The sequence below is a fragment of the Narcine bancroftii genome, chromosome 3 (assembly GCF_036971445.1).
Source record: "Narcine bancroftii isolate sNarBan1 chromosome 3, sNarBan1.hap1, whole genome shotgun sequence".
NCBI lineage: Eukaryota > Metazoa > Chordata > Chondrichthyes > Torpediniformes > Narcinidae > Narcine > Narcine bancroftii.
Window position 1 is genome coordinate 203,706,578 of NC_091471.1, and position 15,039 is coordinate 203,721,616.

Genomic DNA, 15,039 nt, shown 5'->3' on the forward strand with positions numbered 1-15,039 from the left:
CTTGCTTCATTTGGAAGGACTGTTTATGGCCCTGAATGGTGGTGAGGTAGGAGATGTGGGTATGAGGCACTTCCTACAGCTGCAAGGAAAGGTTCCAAGGGGGAGATTGGTGGGAAGGGATGTGGATGAAGGAGTCACAGAGGGAGCGGTCCATACGGAAAGTGGGGAAGGGAGGAGAAGGGAAGAGGTGTCTGGTGGTGGGATCGTGTTGTAGGTGATGGTAATTGCAGAGGATTATGTGTTAGATGTGGAGAATGTTACCATCTCATCAGCTTCCCACCATCAGATACATCTTCCATTTTCTTTCCCTCTCTGCCTTCCATAGGTATCGTCCACTCCTCTACATCGGAGAGACTGGGCGCACAGAGTGGGAGATCGCTTCGTTGAGCATCTTTGCTCTGTCTGCATTAGTGACTGGGATCTCCCATTTGCCAACCATTTTAATTCTGTCCCCCACTCCTACACTGACATGTCTGCCCATGGCCTTGTACTATCTAACCAAGACAACCTGTAAATTGGAGGAGCCACACCTAATTTGCCATCTGGGCATTCTCCAACTGAATTGCATTAACCTCTATTCCTCCAGTTTATGCTAGCCTACTCCCCATTCTCCCTCTCTTCCCCATCCCTCTGTCTTCTTTCCCTTAACTCTCCACTCACTTCCCTCCTCACTTAAAAAAGCCTTCTCCCCTCCCCTTGTTTGCTGGTGTGCCCTCCCTCCCTTATCCACCTATCATCTCTTGACTGCTCCTCCCCTTGCTCCTCCTCACTCACCATTTTGTGATTATCTACATTTTTCTCATACCTTGATGAAGGGCTCAAGCCTGAAACATTGGTTATGTGTAACTTTATCTTTGCTATATAAAGTACGTTTGACCTGCTGAGTTTCTCCACTATTGTGTGTTTTTACTGGTACCAGACAGGATTGAACAAGTGGATGGCAAGAGGCTGTTTCCTCTGGTTACAATGTCTAGAACTAGAGGGACAGCCTCAAGTTCAGGAGTCAGTCTTTGAGGGCTAAAGAAAGGAAAAATGAGTTCACAGACAAAGTTACAAATCTTTGGTAGCCTCTACCTTTCAAGGAACTTGGGTTCTTAAAAGTCATGATTAATTAATTTTTGGACACTGGAGATCAAGCAACAAAGTGGACACTGCACAGTTTAAAGCAACTGCCCTCCCTAAACACGCATTCCACCTTGAGTGATCGCTATGCCATAAGTGCTCTGTGTAAGGGGTTGTTTAAGGTGGTATGTGAGTGGGAAGGGAAGGTTGAGAATCACTGCTCTAGACTCAATTGTTAATGATATATTTTGCTTGAGAAAAATTGTCATTGGTTCATTTTCTTTGGGGTTATGAAACCGTGCACATAACGAGTCCATTAGGTACGATTAACACAGTGGTTTTCAAACTTTTTCCTTGTTTGATCTTCTGTTTCACAACTATTTGCATGCGATGTTACCAATGTATTTGCATTGAATTGATAATCGTAAAATATATTCTTTATTACTCATTTATATTGTTTTTATAATAAATTAATTTATAAAGACAGCTTTACAAAGACTAATGATTCAGTCAGGTTTGAGAGATAAAGCTAAAAATTTAAGATGGAAATCAGCAATTCATTTTCAAAATTTTTAACAAACTTAAAATAAGTGCATCATCTACTTTGTGTGAGAAGTAAAATTGTGTATCTATTGGCTAATCTCATCATGATGAACTATATAGTCAGAATGTCAACTCATATGCTCTTGACACAAACAAACACTTTTTTTAAAAAACAAATTTCAAAGTTTGAATGATCTGTAGAATAATTTTGGTTTATTAATAAACCTTGTGAAAATGAAAACAACCAACCTGAATAAATACATAAAATAAATTGGTTCTAGCAATAATATTCTCCAAGATGGTCATTGAAATTTAAACATATTAATAACAATAGTTCACAAATAATAATTTCCAGATGCTTAACCATCTCTCAGAAGATACCATTATTCACTGGAGACCTACCCTACCAAAAAGTAAATACATATTGAAGATGCTAAGAAACAATTGCAAAATCAGAAAAAAAACTCAGAAAAGAAACCAAAAACTTGATAACCAAAGACTTAAGCACAAAAAAAAAGACATATGCAAAAAAAAAGTTGATCTAATTTGTTCTAAGACTAATTTTATGTCACTAATGGCCCATTAATATTTGAGAATTTATAATGGAATCATAAAAAGTATCCAGGTAATAAATGAACATGTAAACTCTTGAAAAGAATTGTGGTGATAACGATTATACTTATGTGGCAGGGATCCACTGGCCTATTTTAGTTCAGTTTGTAACCTCATAAATTATGTTATCAAAAAGTGCACATAAAATAAAATAATGCAGCTTCTCACATTACATTAATTTGGTAACATAAAATGATATTCAAGCTTCCAGAATCTTAGATGCTTTCATTTGACAGTAAAAAGATTCTCCATCAACTAACACAATATTGTTTCGTCAAATTTAAGTTCTGGCACACCATTATGAAACAGAAAAAAATATGCTAATTCATCCAAAGAGGATCTAGCGGAGTCTGCAGTAGGCTGCACAATTGAATGAATATGGAATATTCAGTATTTCACACATTCAGTAGCTGTTAAACAATAACATTTTCTTTGATTTTAATTATGCCTCATTTGAATACATTAATCTGACTGATTTAAGGATGGTGATGCAATTTGATTGGAGGCCTTCCATTAATTGCCTTGACTACCATCAATCTGGCAAAAAAACACTTAAAAATATTCACTATCCCTCAATTCAATTAATGTCAAGCACTTTGGTTTTAATGGGAACAGACACTAACAGAGTTAATTTCTGTCCCTTGCCCACCAGAACAGCACTCAAACATGCTGTGGAATTCTCATGGGACAAAAGACAAAAAGGTTGGTGAATTTAATGCAGAAAGAGGGCAACTAATGTTATAACATTACAGATAAAGTGTTATGGTGGGTTGGTGGGGACTTGAGGGAACGCAAATGGAAATATCCAATAGAACATTTGAATTTATTTAAGAAAAACAGGACATAAACATAAAGAAACCCCTTTATACTTGACACCTGAACAACATTTTGAAAAAATAAATGCTACAATCTGTTATTTATGCCATATGTTGATACATTGCTGGAGGTTTCCTCTCTTATTTGTGCAAAAGTTCTGGTGTACTCAGAAAATAAACGAAGAAATTGTGTTCTACTCTTAAGGCACTTCATATTTTCAAAATTGTACATAAAGGCAAACTTCTTAGCCATAAATGTTCACTTAATCATTTTCTAATAGTTCTACATACTGTGCATTCCATGTTATGTATCATCATTAATACAAAATATAAGATTTCACCAACATTATATTGGATTCTTCACCTGTCTTGAGAGGTTCGGTGTCTGTGACTGAGAGAAATACATTTATATAATTTTTGAATCAAACAGCTAATCAGCTTTATCTTTCTGTACTATAAACATCCATGAGATTTCAATTGGACAGGCCTTTTAAGATTTGGTTCAACTTAAAAGTTTCATTATACTTGTCAGTTATCAAATAACTGAAAAACATTGCATTTCCAAAGCCAAGTTTTATTTAATCTTTACAAAAGAAATGTTTTGTGGAAGTTCAGGCATTAAATTTATACAGTTAATGAATCAGAGGAAATAGGAGTTGGAAAAGGCCATTCAGTCTTTAGAGTCTCCTCTGTCATTGTTCAATATCGTAGTTGATCCTAAAACTTAATACCATTCTTCTGCTCTACTCATACATTTTAGTCACAGCACACAAACAGAGCCCTCAACTCATCATGGCTATGCTGTCTAAAATTTCTTGAGAAATTTACTGACCTCTGTTTCCAATGAACTCCATGACTGAACCTCTATATTTCAAAGATTTACCACTGAGTGTGTGAGGAAATTTCTCCTTATCTCATTCTGAAATGATTACCCTTAATTCTGAAATTGTATCCCTTGGTTTTAGTCCTCTACTAGGGGAAATATCTATTCTGCATCCAACCTGTCAACCCACTTTGTATGCTCCAATGAGATCACCTTTGATTCTACTAAACATTAAAGAAAACAAACATGGTATTCCTAGAACAGGTATAGTGAATCCTCACTACATTCCCTGTGCACAATATTTCAGGTGTAGTCTCATAAAATTCCTCTACAATTTCAATATTACTTTAAATCCTCTTGCATCTTGGTTTTCAATTACATGTGCACAAGGACATCCAAGTCCCTTTGAAAATCCACCTTGTTCAATCTCTCACCATTTAAAAGCTATTCCACTTTTCTGTTTTGCGCACCATAGGAGCTACCTTCACATTTTTCCACCTGTCATGTTCTTTACACTCATTCGATTTGCCTATTTTCCTGGATTCCACTCCGTACTCAAAATCCCATCAAGCTCAGTATCAACTCATACATATGGTCTCAAGATGTTGATATATATTACCAGTAGGGGCACAACCTCCAATCTCTGTAGGAGCTTACTAGTAAAAGTGTGCATATCCAAAAGGATTTGTTTATTCCCACTCTTGGTTTTCAACCTGATAACCAATTCTCAATCCATATACTACCCTAAATTCTTGTGCCCTAACCTTGACGACCAACTTTGTGTGTCATCCAAAGCCTCCTGAGAATCCAAATATGCTACATTCATGGTTTTAGTCTTGTTTACAACCCAAAGGTATGAATATTGAATTATAACCCACACTCCTTCTGTTCTTTTTTTCTCTCCTACTGATCCTCCCAGGTCTGATCTACAGAGTATCCTAGATTTGTGTTAATCTTTAATTTGATGTTAAACTATATTTTATCTAGATATGTATACTTAGGAAGTTAGTTGTGGGCTGGTACAATCACATTTACAGAGAACCATTGGACTTAGAAAGAGTGTTTATTTTCGGAGTCGACACGGCCTGGAAAGAAAGAGCTAATGGATTTGAAGTGGGTCTTAATTATTCAAGAACAATGGAGTGTTTGCATTATTAAAATCTGAAGTATCTAAGTACTCAATAAGAATTGTTGAAGGAAGCCATCTGTTTTAAAAATAAACAATTTAAGGCCTCTTGAATAAGAGAAATGAAATTCAGAGCCACGTGAGTGATATACTTAAGCCTTTGAAACAGAAGTGAGGTATCTTTCGGAGTCTTGTCATCAACAAGACAAAGGCATGAAGATCACATGGTTTAAAAGAAACTGGTTTGCAACTGTTTAAAATTCCAACTGATCACATAATTTGAAAGAATTGAAACTGACTTCATCGATGATGTAAATAGTCACATCATCAAATATATTATCAAATTCAGATATTTTTAGTTCAATTCAGTTTGGAGTTGACAGAAGTCAAAACCTTGTGACGTACAGGGGTTGAAACCTTATGAAAGACAGTGTTAAGTGACCGTAACCAGAATAGGAGTTGTTTGTTATGTGTTACGCCTGGGAAAAGGGGAACACAGAATCAGTAGCTTTTGAAATAAGGAAGACCACTGTCGTCTCTTTGGAAAAGAGGACAGAATTCTACTGGGTCTATTTTTATTTGGCCACTTCATTTAATCCTTGTCTGGGTTTGTGAATTCATTCTGGAAGAAAATAGCTACATTCCCTGTCTCTTTGGAAAGATGGCAGGTGTGAGTAAAGAGGCCTGAAGATGTGACGTTTAAAAGCACTTTGTAATTATTTCTGAACTGAGAATTTAAGATCTTCAAGCAAGACTAAAATGATGCTGAAGTTTTAAAATGGACTTTTCAGAGTGAGACTTTATCACACACACATTTCCATTTTACATTTGTGCATAGTGGGGTTAAATTTAGAGTTAAGTAAGAAATGTAATGTTATTAATAGTTTAATTAAAAAATACCTATTATTATGAATTTACCATTGTCTGGTGAATTTTCCATTGCTGTTCCTGTGTTAGTGCTAACAAAGTCCCTTAAGTCCCAAGGTCGTTAGTTCTTCACACTTTTAATTTCTCCATTTCAGCATTTGCACTTTTTTTTGTTGCTTGCCCTAAGCATTGTTTCCTGATTTATTGGTGGTGTACTGCAGTATAAAATTTTAACTTCTGATTGGAAGCAAGGTGGGAGTGAGATGAGCTCAGAAGCACAGTAGCAATAAGAAGAAATCATCAACATTTTTGCTGGTAAAATTTATGGAATATTTGAATACAAGGTATTTGAAAATTTACCAGAAATGGAACCAGACTTAGTATACGTTACACCAAACAAGCAGGGGCATATTAAAGCCACCTGAACTATGTTAAAATGAAATATAGCCAAAGCAAGTAAATGTTTACAGCAATCTTTTGTTACATAAAGAATACATTTCTAATGAACCTAATACAGGTTACTTAGCTGGTTCAGAAAGCCTTACTTTTTGATGAGTGATCATCCAGGATTTCACTGTTCCAACTAACAGACCGCCCAGCAGAATCTGGGTGGGATGATAGATGAGCAATGGAACCGTGATGAGGGATAAATGTTCATAACCTGAGAACACTATCTTCAACATTGGGATTCCTGTGTGTAGAAAGTAGATGTAAAATTGTTAGGTTTTGCCTTAGTTTTTGAATCTTAATATTTGAAAACATATAAAAAGTGATAATTTTTGATTCAGTTTCATATTCACAGCACTGAAAACAAGATAATTTTCATTTCTCCACTAGATGTGAACAAAACAGTAGTGCAAAGAAAATGGCAACACAGCACCATTTCAACAAGTACCTTCTTTGTCATTTGAGTTGGAGTTTCAAATGGATGGTCTTAATGCTGGGTGGAAAAAAATGAACCCTTATTTAACCTTGTAAAATGATTCAAATAGTTCAATAGGATCTTGATGAAACATGTTCCATTTGTGCCCAGTAGTTTGCACAAATGCTAATAATTCTTATTTTGATTTGAGCAGCCTCAGTAGATGTTCTTAAATGATCTGTTGCAACCTACTGGAAAGAAATTCAAAAAAGGCTGTGAACATTTTCTTACGGGTCAGTTGAAGCTTTGATCTTTTCTTGGTCCCAGAGAAAAAAAATTCTGTCCCCACAATCATGTCGAGCCAATTGATGCCAGGGTTCCTCTTTACTACTTGCGAATTATATGCTGCGGGATCTTAATGCAAACTTAAGTTAAAGAGGGACAGTCTTCCAAGGCTCCTAATTATTCATTAAGGATTCTAAAGCTTTTCATTATGTGTTACATGTGTATTTAGAAACTGTATCGAAGACATTGTGATCAGATTTAATTTGCTGTGATAGAACTTCAGTGAGCTTTCATGACGACATACTGGCGTGCATGACAGTACTCCATCCATGTATTCATGAAGCTCTGTGCTCCCACATAGTAAGTATTTATAAAAGATTAATTAATTACAATGCACTGGCTGTAAAGCAAGTGGTAGGCATGTACTTTAAATGGATTTTTCATTTCTAATGTAATTTATAACAGGAACTTTTTTAGACAAGGACTAAGTGTGGGCTGATATGGAGCACTTTCTCAGCACGTTACCCCCCCCCCCCCCCCACTCCCCCAATGGGAAATGACTAATGTACAGCATGTAATATTTCCTTGTCATGCATGGTTCACTTTTCTAAAACTCAGCAAACAGAAGGTGACAATCCATTTTATTCCATAAGGAATAACTGCAATTTTATACCCTGAAATGAAGCATTCTACAGGAAAACAAAGTAAATAAAAGTGGTAATTTACTCCAACTGTATTTGACTTTATTTCAAATTCCAGATGGAATAATATATTTTCAGAAATGTTAATGGTGATCCGAAACTGTTGAAATCAAACAAAATATAATCTCAATATTACTTCTGGATTACATCACAAGCCCTTAGTGCAATCCATCAAATAAATGGCATAATGGTTAAACCCAAATAAGTATTCTTCTTGTTTTATAACTTGTTTGACTTCCCCACTCTCCTTTATAACCTGTGATGGAATGCACATCTCTCCAACCAAGATATGGGCAAATATTCCCAGGAGATCCTGAATAATTATCTGGCAGAATTATTTTTCCTTCTCATTTGATTATTTAAAAAGTACTAAATTTGATTTTGGGCCTTCAAATGTCTACTGAAATATGTAAGAGATCTTTACATTTATTTAATAAATGTGCTGTTCTGGATTTTCATCCTGGCATTCTACATTTGAATTTCAGTTTGACTAAATTGGTTATATTTCCACACATTTCTTTTACAAAAGACTTAAACTCTCCTGGAAGATTAGATTATTTGGTTGCTCTTTCAACTGCAGATGAAAACACCCCTCAAAGATTTTAGCACATAAACCAACCTGCCAATCATTTTAAACTGAATGAAGTGTTTCTCTGTTAGGTGTCCAATTGAATTCTTTCATTGCTGCCCTCTTTTCAGATGAAATTTAAAAAAAACTTGGTGGCAATCTCTTAATTAATGCAGGGAGTTACTTCGGGTGAACTACTCCGTAATCTCTTCATTTTATGTACACAATACTCCAAATTCAGCCTCTCCAAAGTCTTGTACAACCTCACCATAACATCCCAACTCCCTGTATGAAGGCCAAGATGCCAGAAGCTTTCTTTACAACCCTATCCACATGTGACACCACTTTCAGGGAATTATGTATCTGTATTCCCAGATCCCTTTGTTCCTCTGCACTTCTCAATGCCCTACCATTTACTGTATATGTCCTTCCAAAATGCAACACCTCACACTTGTCTGCATTAAATTCCATCTGCTATTTTCTGGCCCATTTTTCCAGTTGTTCCAGATCCCTCTGCATAGTCTCCAAGTTCTAGTATTTCCCAATTTCAAAACATGTCATCTACACAGAAATGTAAGCATCGATATTCCCAATTACTATCTTAATATTCCAATAAATCAAATTTCATAATTGCTGCTTTATGTAGCCTTTAATTGGTTGATAAAACATTTTGCATAACTTTGCATTGAGATTTTCATAACTTGAGTAAATAAAGCATACTGTATAATGATGTATATTCTTCTTTAAGCAGTGAAACCAAAATTAAGAAAATAAGATAAAATAAAATAAATTCAAAGAAAAGTATTTTGACCTTACATCTCTGTCACGATTCTTTGAGGAATTAGAGCAAGCTCCCCGTACACTCGGATAGGACATCATATTAACTATGGTTACACTACAAACACATCTTACTCAAAGGGATAGTCATAAAATTAACTACAAATCAAAAACACAAGGTTTTAACCTTTACATTCCTCACTGACCACAACGTCTCCAATCTTAGTGTCATCAGTAAACTTGTTGATCCAATTTCCCACATTATCATCCAGATCATTGATATAGACAACAAACAACAATGATCCCTGAAGCACACCACTAATCACAGGCCACCCAGTCTGAGAAGCAATCCTAGAAACGGATCAGTTGGAAATTTGGATAGGGAAGCGACAGATGGAGTTTGAGGTGAACAAGTGTGGTGTTGCACTTTGAGAAGTTAAATGCAGGAGGGAAGTAGACTGTAAAAGGCAAAATACAGGAACAAAGATGTATAGAGGGATCTCAGGATGGAAGTTCATCACTCCCTGAAAGTGGCATCATAGATACATCGAGTGGTATAGAAGGCATATGGCATACTTGCCCTCAACATTAGGGGCAATGAGCAGAAAAGTTATGAAGACATTATTTAAGATTCAAGATTTCTTTATTGTCATGTAATATTACATGAAATTACCTTCTGCCTTCCGAAAGACAGACAAAGAGTCACCATTAGTACCGCCTGGCACCCCTTACAGTACGAGAGAAAGAAAAGCAAGAGAGTCCCTTCAGAGTCAGTGAGTGTCCATGCATTTGCCTCCAGCAGTCCTGTAGCCTCTGCAGCTGCAGACTCCTGTTCAATTCATTGGCAACCCGAGCTCCAGATCCAAACCTCCAACACAACCAGGAAGACTTCAGCACCCAAGGCCCTTCAGCAGCCCTCCTTGTCCTCAGCACCCACTTGAATCCTGGCTGTGGTACCTAGTTCCCATGAGCCAGTCTCCAGCCCTGCACTGTGTGGGTCCCTCAGCAGATGAGCCCCTTACTGGTTTCCTGCTCTGGTCCCCCTCCTGCATTTTTTTCCTCCTGTTTATGCTTCTCAACATGGGGTGATCTCCCCCTTTTCTGGTGCCCTGTGCCAGTCCACTGCTCCCTGGTGTCTGCAACTCCTCATGGCTGCTGCTGAGGACAGGCACCGCCATTCTGGACACACACCTCCGCAATTGCAGAATTTTATTTTTGAAAACACCACCAGCACCTCTAACAGGCCGCTCAATGCCCGTATGGAGCTGATGTCATTGGAATCCTTTGGAGCAGCACCGTGACTACGCACTTCCGTCTCCACTCCAGTGACAGCGCTGCCACTGCAGCAGTTCCAGCAAGGCTGCCATTTTTTTTAATTGCAACAGTATAAAACGCAACTTAGGCCAAACATGGAATATTGCTTGCAACTCTGGTTGGCACACTGCACAAAGGTTGTTTAAGTTTGAGAAGGGTTCTTCTGTAAACAGACAAGTAGGTTATCTTTAGCGTGTGAAAGCTTTGGATAGTATGCAGTATAATGTTGCTTAGATTTGAGGGTATTAGCTATAAGGAGGGGCTTATCTTGGATATCTTCTCTGGATCATCAGGGTCTGAGGAGCAACCTGATAGAAGATTATAAAATTATGAGAGGCATAGATAGACAGTTGGTCTTTTCCAGAGGTGTCACATACCAGAGGGCATAGGTTTAACTACGAGGAAAAAAGTTTAAAGGAGATTTGTTAAGTAATTTTTTTTATATACCAGTGCTTGAAGCAAGTTGCCAGGAGAGATGATAAAAGCAGATACAAAATAGCAATGTTTAAAAGGATTTTAGACAACCTCCTTTGAAGAAGACCGCAGAGCCCACCTCACTGACAAAAGGCAAAGGAGGAAAAACCCAACACCCAACCCCAACCAACCAATTTTCCCCTGCAACCGCTGCAATCGTGTCTGCCTGTCCCGCATCGGACTTGTCAGCCACAAACGAGCCTGCAGCTGACGTGGACTTTTTACCCCCTCCATAAATCTTCGTCCGCAAAGCCAAGCCAAAGAAAAGAAAGGATTTTAGTCAAACACATGTATGTGTAAGGAATAGATGTGCAGAAAAGTGCAAGCAGATGAGATTAAAAACGCAATGCTGGAGGAACTCAGCGGATCAAATGGCATATTTTGTACAGCAAAGATAAAAATACGTGACTAACATTTTGGGCTTGAGCCGTTTATTAAGGTGTACGAAATAAAGTACACTAACCTGCTGAGTTTCTCCAGCATTGCATCTTCCTTCAACCATGGGGTCTGCAGACTTTTGTGTTTTACTTAAGCAGATGAGATTAATTATGATGGTGGGGGAAATGGCCTGTTTATGAGCTGTTCTTTGTAAAGACTGTATCAACATCAATTGCAATATTCTGTGTCTGCACCGCCAATACAATAACTACCCAACATCAATTAAAGCATGCCCTTTATTAAAGTTAATTACACTTCTAAGGATGGCGAATTGTGGGTTAAAGATGCAAAGCTGGAAAGATAACATGCATAGAAAGAGAACCAGAAGGGAATATGTGAAGATAACCCTGGATATCAAGGCCTGGAGTTTTGTTTCAAGGACTTAGATTGAGTACAAAGTTCAATGACCTCATACGAATGCACCATTAGCCTCAGATGCAGCATAAGAATCCACATTACACGCCCAGCAATGATCTCCAACGATCAGATGGCGCACCAAACGTCACCTCATAAACGTCAGCTCACTCTAAGCAGTCAGCACTGTACTAGCTTCATTACCATAAACTGCCAGCTGTTAAATCAAGATAACCACATCACCAACAGCTTTGCACAGGACTCATTAATTCAATTTGTTCTCTCAACGACAGCAACCAACCAGTAGAGGACAGATATCTTCATCTCCACTAACTGCAAAGAATGCCACAAACAACAGGACTGAAATAATGAAAGATAATGGTACCTTCTGATGTAATATTACTTCTTGCATCTCACCCACACTTGCTCCAAAGTGCAATTCTTTCACTTGTAAGTTGTCCGCGAAGCCAAGCCAAAGAAAGAAACTCTTCTTACTTTGCATGCCATCACCCACCTCATTTCTCCCATTATATCCTTACCCTTGTGCCTTTATGAATTTAAATTTCCAAGTAAAGCAACATGCCAAAAAGTTCAAGAAGAGGGAAAAGATGATTAAGACATAGACACAAGGTAATGTAATCATACTATTTTACAATACAAATTAAAGGACACCATAGTTAGGATCTCTATATGGTGAAACAATAGCATGAGTAGCCTACAGTCAGGACAGGGTAAGGAAAGGATAGCACAGGGACCAACTTACTTGAGAGCAAGATCAGTGACAAAGTTCTGCTCCAGAACCGAAGAAATTGATTGGGCAGAGTATGGAAACGGGCTGATGAGCATGTACAATAGAACAGTCGGTACAGTGAGAAGTCTGCCAAAAAGTTAAGGATCACAAAGGGGCCTGGCACCAATGTAGGAGAGCTCTCCACCATGGAAACAGTGACCAGCTTAAATCATTCTTCTGGGATCCAACGAAGGTGTAACATCTGATCTCAGCAGAAAGGAGCTGCTGATCCTTTCAGTGGAAGATTAGAAAATTGCTATCAGAGCTGCTGAATTAAAAGCCAGCCTACAAGATTACAGGTCAGAGGAGAGGCAGTGCTTCATCAGATTTTAGCCATCTCAAGAGGATGAGAAGCCAGTTATTCCTTGGCTGAACAAATCTTGGGTTAAGGCACTTTCAGGTGGCCAAAATACCCTGATGTAAAGCTGCATATTCCACCCCTAAGTGGCAGTTGGGAGGCCACCTGAAAGAGCAGGAGGCACCTCCAAGGCGCATTTTCCAACCCTCTTCTGAGATGGATAATCACCAGAGCACTGAAGTCCCCCTAGGCACCTGAATGCAGCTGCTTATGGATGACATCCCACGCCAGCTGCCCCAGCCCTGACATCCCGTGCTGGCCACCCCAGCACTGACATCCCGTGCCGGCCGTCCCTGCACTGACGTCCCACGCCGGCCGCCCCAGTCCTGACATCCCAAAGGGACAGGAGCCGGAGTGTGCTCTGAAGCGCCTCCCGTGCAGCTACCCCTTTCAGGTGGCCAGCACTGCACTTTTAGTGCTGCCACCTGAACAAACATTCCATAGGTCTGAATCCACTTTGGCAGGAGCATTCTTGGCGGAGAATGCACCTGAAAGCGGCTTTAGAATGAACTGAGAGTAACTCTGGCACTCAGGAATGATTTAATAACCAGGATGGGTGAGAAGCAGGCATGGCAAACCAATTCTGGTTCTAAAATGAATATAGGATGCACATTATCTATCTTCAAAGATTTAAGATTAATTTGACATTTTTAAAGAAATTTGTACTGAACATGGTTTGCCAATTGGCCATGAACTTTCTCACCTGTGCAAGTTTATGCTGGGACACCCATTTCAAATGTGTACAGGTTTAATGGGAAATTAGCTGGAAATTCTGAGCCATTATGTTCAGAATACTCATTAAATATGAGTGATATGTGACAAGCTTTCCTTTCCTTTGGAATAAATGGTTATTTTTCATTGTTTTTAATCTACTAATTTGAGTGTGAACCCAGGAAAATAATTTGCGACGGTTGAGGAAGTTAATGAAAGCCTGTAACAAATTCCTCAGTGCTTCTACAAAAAGTTGACATTATGTTAATACTTAATGGTTTCAAACAGTAGTAGGAATCAATATTTATTTGTTCCAAAAACACAGTCAATGACTGGTATATTGTAAAGTAAAATGCAAAAGACATTTAAAATCCTGCTTTGATTCATCATGATGGAAAAATAACTCTATTCCTTCCATTTGTGAACAAAATAATGGTTATACTTTCTATAATACAAACTGAACTGAGCTTTGTAATTTCCTTCATTAACCTTTATTGCAGTTTTATTTATGCTAAATTGCATTTACATTTTTAAAATGGCTTGAACTATCAGGAGATCAAATATTGCAAAATATATTATTACAAAAAATAGTAATGTGAATGAAAAAATGTGGTTCATACCTGGAATCGCATTGTGCCTAAAGATCAATTTTTAATGGTAATTGCCACAGATCAATTTAAAATATCTCGTCAGAAGTTAAGGTCTTCATTTGTCCACCTCTGTTACAGACTGAATACCCAATATGCAAATCTGATCACCAGCTCTCACTCTCTCTCTTGGGCACAATTTTGCAGCAGAAAGAATATGAACTACTGAATATTTCTCTGGGAGTTTTTAACAAGTAATAGATAAAATGGAACTGACGCAACTGTATAAAAATTTTGATTCATCCATTTTGTGATACAGCATCATCATAATTAGTTTTCAGTAAACTGCCACATGATAAATTGAAAGGGCTTCAGAAAGTTGATTAAAAATGCAGGTGGTGTTTGAGGCGGTGACTACAAATGGGAACAACAATGGACAATAATTCTGCTTTGAAGGTAAACTTAGTCAACTATATCACAAAGAATGGAAATGAAGATTGGAGAAGTGTTATTGTTGGTTAGCTATCAGAGCCATTTATAAAATCATGTATCCTTTATCTTATAGATAAGATGAAGGATCTTTTGGATCTGCATTTATCATATCAGGCAATGTGCGATAACATGCCAGCTGAGCCCAAGACTAGACTCGTCTACTCATCTAGGAACTCTATCATACTCATCTATCAACATACTGGAGCACAACTAGAATTCCATTTATAAATTCAATGGGAACAGAATTTGGTGTAGGTCTACTAAAACATTTTAAGTTAACTGAGAAGGAAGAAGCATTTAGGGAAATATCTAGACTTCCTACATGGCTTTCATTTTCCATTTTAACTTGCAGGTTGATGAGGTGAGATGGCTTAAGTTTAAAGAACTGTTCATTTTTAGCATTAAATTGTGATAAAGTTCCTTAGTATAACATTTTGGAAGAGCCAAAAGCTTTATTAAGCAAAGAAAATTCTAAAGTTA

General features: G+C 37.8%; 1 protein-coding gene across 4 annotated transcripts in view; it reads right to left on the bottom strand.

Moving 5' to 3' along the window:
• Positions 1-1,796: 1,796 nt before the first annotated feature.
• The window catches only part of slc10a7 (solute carrier family 10 member 7), a 199,254-nt gene continuing 186,011 nt past the window's right edge, over positions 1,797-15,039 (bottom strand). For 3 of the 4 annotated variants that reach the window (XM_069926356.1, XM_069926357.1, XM_069926355.1), the window contains 2 exons: positions 6,394-6,539; positions 1,797-3,423 (listed from right to left, as the gene is read on the bottom strand). In XM_069926356.1, coding sequence (XP_069782457.1) covers positions 3,379-3,423; positions 6,394-6,539 — 191 coding nt within the window. In that variant the 3' untranslated portion in view covers positions 1,797-3,378. Of the gene's footprint in view, positions 3,424-6,393; positions 6,540-15,039 lie in introns of those variants that run through there. The other variant, XM_069926359.1, reaches the window with a different exon arrangement.